We start from the raw sequence: 6,616 nt of genomic DNA, 5'->3' as shown, positions 1-6,616 counted from the left end.
TGCGCCTCGCGTGCGCTTGACACTTGCGTCATGTAATAGACTCTTCCTTCTGTTTTTTTAAATAATTTACATCATGTAATAGACTCTTTATTACTAGTTGCTAATCCATTCTCCATCTTTTCATGTTTAACCTATAAAAAAACAATAATTAATAATTTAGTATACGTGTTTGCTAATTGTAACTTCCTTCTCTAATTAGCATGCTAACTAAAAAATTATGAATATGTAATATGTAATTGTTACCTTCATTCTCTATATTTTCATGCTAACTAGCAAATAGCAATTAAGAATGCTAACTAAAAAATTATGAACAATCATATTTTTTAATCACTTAATTGTTACTTAAAAAAACATATATCATATTTTAAATAAAAATATATATTTCTTATTTGTTACTTGCTTGTTTTGTTTCATAGACTTTTGCTTATGTTGAAGATTATCTTGCATTGTGATTTGTGAAAACTTATGAACTTCTCTATGTTATGCATGTTAATTAAGACTCTTTCGTGATTTAGTCGGTGAAATTATACTTCTTGGTTTTTTATGTGACAATTTATAAACATGTTGCTTATATGCTTCTTTGTCTTATGTTAAAAAATATTAGTTTGAATTGTGCGTCTCAATTCAGTGAGGCGTGCGCATCGTTGTGCGCCTTGCGCATGGTGCGCGTAAGAGGCATTTGCGCCCCGCATTACGCCTTGCGTCTCGATAACAATGATGCTTGGTACCAAGCACAAATTTTATACTTGGTAGTGAGGTGGCACACCCCCCTCCACTCATTCAAATGGGGGGACCACATTCACATAGGTTGAGGAGTGCATAGGGATATGCAACCATTTGAATGAGTGAAGAGGGATGTGACACCTCACTACAACTTTTTGTGCTTAGGGGGTGTTTGGTTGCATTGTTTTTGAGAAATGTTTTCTCAAAAGTACTGACGCATGGCATTTATGTAATTAAGAGTTTTCTATACATTTCTATAAACTGTGTTTGGCTCCAAAAAAATTTACAGAAATATTTTCTGTAAAGCGCCCAAAAGTACCAAATTTTATGGAAATTGATTTCCTTCTAAAATAAGAGGAAATCTCTTGGAAATCTGACGCATTCATTATTTAAATAATAAAATTCATTAACTCTTTTCTACAAAGTTCTCACTTTTCTATAAAGTTGGTGGTGTTTGGTTACATTTCTATAAATTATAGGAAATGTTGCTATTTTCCCAAAAGTTATTTCTCATTTTCTTGTTTTGAACCAAACAAGCACAATACAAAAAATAAGAAAATATATATATATATATATATATGTGTGTGTGTGTGTGTGTGTGTGTGAGTGCGCGCGCGCGCATATGTATATGTATATATGTATATATGCATATGTATCATTATTTTAAATATCCCCGACATGCCCCGATATATCCTTTTACAAGGTTTGCCGCAACCGATATGATTTCTAAATATCCTTCACCGCTCTTTGGCTATTTTGGGCGATATACCCCCGATATGGCTGATATATAGGCCGATATGTGGACTGATATATCTTTTTATATGGCTTTTTACAAGACAACATACCGTGATTAGCAATTTTTGGGCGAGATATTATGATTTTTTTCCTATTATATCAAATGACATTTTCCCCAATAAACCAGATTAAATGTTGCACCGTTGACTTGTACTTTTGTTTGTTTTACAAGGTTGAATAGTGATCCTAAACATATATTATTTACATTTGATATGCTTAGATTTCATTAAGTATGTTCGGATTACATTTTAGTGCATTATACTATATATAAAAATATCCGTTATGGCATTCCGATATTTACCACATATCCCCGATATTTCTCCGATATCCGCAATCCGATATAAATTTTGGTCATTCGATATTTTCCCGATATCCGATATTTAAAACCTTGATGTGTATACATGTATGTATATATATGTGTGTGTGTATTAATGAGCGTATAAGTATGTGTATAAATGAGCATATGCGTACATACAAGCTGCTTTCTTTTCTCTCTTTAAGGCTCTTCCCAAACAAAGAAAAAACAAGTGCCTACATGATACTGAAAAAGGATGCATTTTCGCAAAAAATACAGAAACCATGCTATTATCCTCATACAAGGAAATTTTTTTGGGACCCACTACTATTTCACGATGTATAATTCGTCTACAAATCATAAGCATTCAAATGCGTCTAGCTCTCCTGTGAACATGAACGCTACCAACATTCTAATGATGATTAGAATACGAACTACTAAATCTTACTGGTAAATCACATATAATTGTTCATTTTTCCGGTTTCCACTTTAGAGACACAAGAACAAGTCTAACATAACCCACAACTTTATTTCCTACGTTACGTTAAAAAGCACACTGGAGTTTAATAAAAGCAATGTGATTCCTCAATGAAATAAGAGACACAAGTATTGAGTTATCAATCCCACACCTCTAACATTCAGATACAATCACATTTACCTTGGGATCGCGAAGATAGTGAACAATTTCTTCCAATTCAGCTTTAGCCTCATCTACACCCTTCACATCATTAAATTTAGTACTGGAATCCATAATTGGCTGCACTTCTTCTTGTAGACCAAGACCTGTGATGGCCAGCAGGCTGAAACGTTAAAATCTACTAGAACCTGAAAACCGACTTTTCAAATTCATACAAGGAAGCAGCTAACATATCTGAAGACAGAACAGACCTTTGCCAAATCCTTTATCCTCAATAAGTGCACCAACACCAGAAATCACAATAAAAGCAAGTGCGATACTACGAACAGTTTTCCACAACTGTTCCTTGAACTGACCACCTTCTGATGTCACCATGTGAATTGGAGCAGCGGCAGTCCCAAGAGTTCCTTCCTTGGTCATCTGGCCAACATTCTTTAGAGCTGGTACAGTGGTGTAAGCCTCATCCTTTGATGTACTAGCGATCCCTACCCATTATCATATGAATCAAGGACTCACACAGTTGATTAATCATATAATACATAGAGGAAAGAACTAGCAACTCTACAACAGTATCATCAATATCATCATCTAAGCCATCTTCCATTAAACTAGAGTCAACCATGGAATAAGGCTGAAGAAGTTTTGCATTTATGTTTGGCCTATTGTCAACTTCGTCTATTTAGTTCCAAGTGCCAAATTCATGACCAAGTTGTAGACTGCCAAAGGAGCTGATAAAGAAAAAAGAGGATAATACTTGTGTAGGCGTTCCTCACTCCACAACTTTAATTTCAAGTTTTAACTAATAAACTAATTACTGATTTCAGCCACAGCAGATACCAGTCTCTCACATGCTCAAAGGAAAGGAAAGAGAGGAAAGGAAATTAAATAACTACAGCCAGCACCCACAAAATAGTAGTGAACAAAACTGTTATAGTAAAATACTGAACACCATACATGATTGAAGCTATAAATTATCAAGCCATGACACAGATATAATTTAACATTTTTAAATTTATTTGTATAATTGTATTTCCTCTCTTACCACATTTACAACTTCTCAACTAGCTCACTAGAGTTATTTAAAAAAAAAAGTTACTAGGAACATTATTACAACCCCATCCTTGGCTTTTCTCCAGCATCTAATGGCGTTAAACTTTCCGTCACACAAAATGTCACATCAATACATGTGCTTAGAAATGTAAATTTTTGCAGCTACCCTTTCCCTTCCTCCTCAGATCTCTAATAATTAAAACGAAGAAATTGAGATATTTGTAGCAGCAAAAAAGATATCAGAGCATTTTATCTTGGAACTTAGCTCACAAGCTTATAACGCAAAACATGAAGATGTTTTATGAAGCTATTTTGCTTCCATCAGCCCTTAAAATAAAAACAAAAATTAATAGCAAATATAATTGTTGTCGCCTCCTAATCCTTTCCCTAGTGGGAATCAGGAACACTCCTCAAGTTGCATTAACTTGAACCGCATAACCAAGAGAGTAGTCTTATCTACCAGCAACCTAGCATCACCCATTATCCGCATAGTTTCATCAAGTAATACAGCACAATTGAAAAGTTGACTCAAGAGAGAGGAACCCCAATAGCTAAACACATGCTTACGCGACAAAGGGGTTAAGTGATGGACACGCTCTTGCTGACAAGGTTTAAAATGTGACAGCAAAACGGAGAAAATAATTAGCTAGGAACCTGATAACTGAGCAAGATAATGAATGATATATTACTAGTTATTTGGTATTTCTGTGGCTTCAAGTACTAGTGAATCAGATTAAGATATTAATGGAACAAGATATCTACATAAGACCATATCCATAGATAATGGTCATGCATGTTCTCTACGTAAAGTTCGGGTCCTTCCAAGATATTATTGAGGTCTTCTCTAGATATTGCTGAAATCAGACTATTTGACAGTAACTTATCAGAAAATTACTATTAATATAATGAAGGTAATTTGATGACCAAACTCCAAGAAGCTAGTACAAATTGATATTTTCCATGATGTTTTTTATGACAAATGCTGCTGTAAGATATACAATTCCAACAAGAGAACTCCATAAATGAGCAGTATAAGTTAAATGTATCACAAAGGACACAGTAGAATTTGTTGTTGATGAACATAGAAAATTGTGTATACAATATTTTACATAGTTCAGCATCAGCATTTAGCCACAGATATTATCAAGTGCTTTTCTTTCATGCTAAAAAAATGCTGAAATCACCTCGGATGAACATACTAATGAAATAATATATTTACCCTTTAATTACCTTTCCTCAGTGTGCTCAGCAACTGACTTCCATCCAGCTTATCAACCTTGACTAAAGCTTTTACATACTCGGACAATGCTGAAGGATTAGAATGCAATGAAGGCTGGCTCTCAAAGAGTCTAATAACTCTTTCTGGATCATTTCTAATTTCTTTTGGTATTGCACTGCCAACATAACTTGACTGAGACCTTTCCTGCAAATTTCTATATCCATTTGCGATCCTATGGAAGGTGAGACGAGATTGAGAATGACCACTTAAATCAACAAAATTTGGATGCTCCAGCTGCTGTTTCACCGTCTATTCAAAGCAAAAGCAAACAAAATATTAAGTGTAACACATACAAGGAGCTGTAAAAGGCTGAGTTCCCCTGTGCTAGGAGGATCATGAAAGGAATTGCATTGTGCAGCCACTTTGCACTAATCAGTTCTTTGTATATCTAATGAATTTTGACTTTGGCAAGGGCACGATTATCAGAAACGCTCCTTTGTGGCTAAACCCTATTTTTCTCGCGCCATGCCCGAAGAAAAGGTAAAATTGATGCCAGGGTTTATCAATTGCCAATATTTCTATAATTTAACAAAAACGTCGCCAGAAAGACGAACTTTTTGAAAAAGCCCTAACCCATGGTGGCTCAATAAACCCTAGAAATTCAAAGACCAGACAGAAATTGCAACTTTTTGTAAATTCAAGGACAAATCGACACATACAAGGTTGAATCACTAATATAAAGCTCGAAGAAATGAAATCAATGGTAAGATCAAATGATACCTTAGTTAGGATTCGCCTCCAAGCCATAAATGCTCCCCTCTAGATCAAAGACGAGAAAAGTCCTACCTTTTTATTTTATAAATATATTTGATTCAATGAAAAGAAACCCCTTTGTTTTGATTCGATCGAGTTTCAAGACATTGAGACAAATTCTTGAAGGGGAGAACGAAAATCAATCGTACTCTAGGTATCTGCCCTCTATTGACGCCCGAAGAACTATCTAAACGAAGAGTGGGACCTACTTGTGGGTGGGTTCTGTTTCTTGGTCTACGCTGGGGGTCACTACAAGGAACCACTACTCTGAAACTTAACTGGGCGTTAAAAAGGCTTTTTGTGGGTCTTAAACTGGACACGTTCAATAATTACGAAGCAAAGCTTTTGTTTGGATTTTAGAAAACCAAATAAAATAAATATCATCCGCCTTAAGGAGAAATCTGCCTATTTATTTTCTTATAAAGGTTTGTGGAGAACTTATTAATAACTCCAGTGTATGCGATACTTGCATAAAACAAAACGTTGGAAGAGTGTTTGTAATCGAAATATCAAGAAAACAGATAGATATGACTTTGAGTATATTTTTGCTTTTGCTTTTTCCCTTCCAAGTGTAAGATCATTTTGAGACCTTTTTTTTCCAAGTGCGAGCACATTTAGTTTGATTTTGTTAAGTGTAAGAACATTCATTTTGATTTTGTTAATTGTGAACATTTTTGTTGATTTTTAAGCGTAATGGCATTTAGAATTTATTCTTTTAAGTGTAAAGGCATTTTCAGAATTCTAAAAATGTGACTTGACTCACAATGACTAATAGGGAGCTTTTCTTAATATATACTTATACAGTATAGATAGATGAAGTCACAATAGCGGATTATGGGCATGATGATGCAAATATGTACAAATACAAATATGTGAATATTCAGAATCTTGGAAAATCATGAATACTGTGATTAAATACTATTTTACGAATATGGTGAAAATATTATAATCTAATTCATGAATAAATTGTTAAATCTATCACAAATTTGTAAATAAATTCACAATTGAACCAGGATTAATCTACAAACTCAACATTCCGTTCTTCTCCACTGTAGTCATACGACTTGCAAAATCTTGCCAAACT

At 34.4% G+C, this 6,616-nt stretch overlaps 1 protein-coding gene across 1 annotated transcript in view; it reads right to left on the bottom strand.

Moving 5' to 3' along the window:
* Nucleotides 1-5,704, bottom strand: part of LOC109851236 (ATP-dependent zinc metalloprotease FTSH 5, mitochondrial-like) — a 13,697-nt gene extending 7,993 nt beyond the window's left edge. Inside the window, exons 1-4 of the mRNA XM_020421274.1 lie at nucleotides 5,500-5,704; nucleotides 4,731-5,028; nucleotides 2,702-2,935; nucleotides 2,472-2,596 (exon numbers count right to left, since the gene is read on the bottom strand). Of these exons, the coding sequence (XP_020276863.1) occupies nucleotides 2,472-2,596; nucleotides 2,702-2,935; nucleotides 4,731-5,028; nucleotides 5,500-5,526 (684 nt within the window). The 5' untranslated portion in view covers nucleotides 5,527-5,704. The remainder of the gene's footprint in view (nucleotides 1-2,471; nucleotides 2,597-2,701; nucleotides 2,936-4,730; nucleotides 5,029-5,499) is intronic.

Source organism: Asparagus officinalis, chromosome 8 (genome assembly GCF_001876935.1).
Source record: "Asparagus officinalis chromosome 8, Aspof.V1, whole genome shotgun sequence".
NCBI classification, from domain to species: Eukaryota; Viridiplantae; Streptophyta; class Magnoliopsida; order Asparagales; family Asparagaceae; genus Asparagus; species Asparagus officinalis.
The sequence above is the reverse complement of the archived record's forward strand: the minus strand, read 5'-3'. Positions and strand labels throughout refer to the sequence as shown.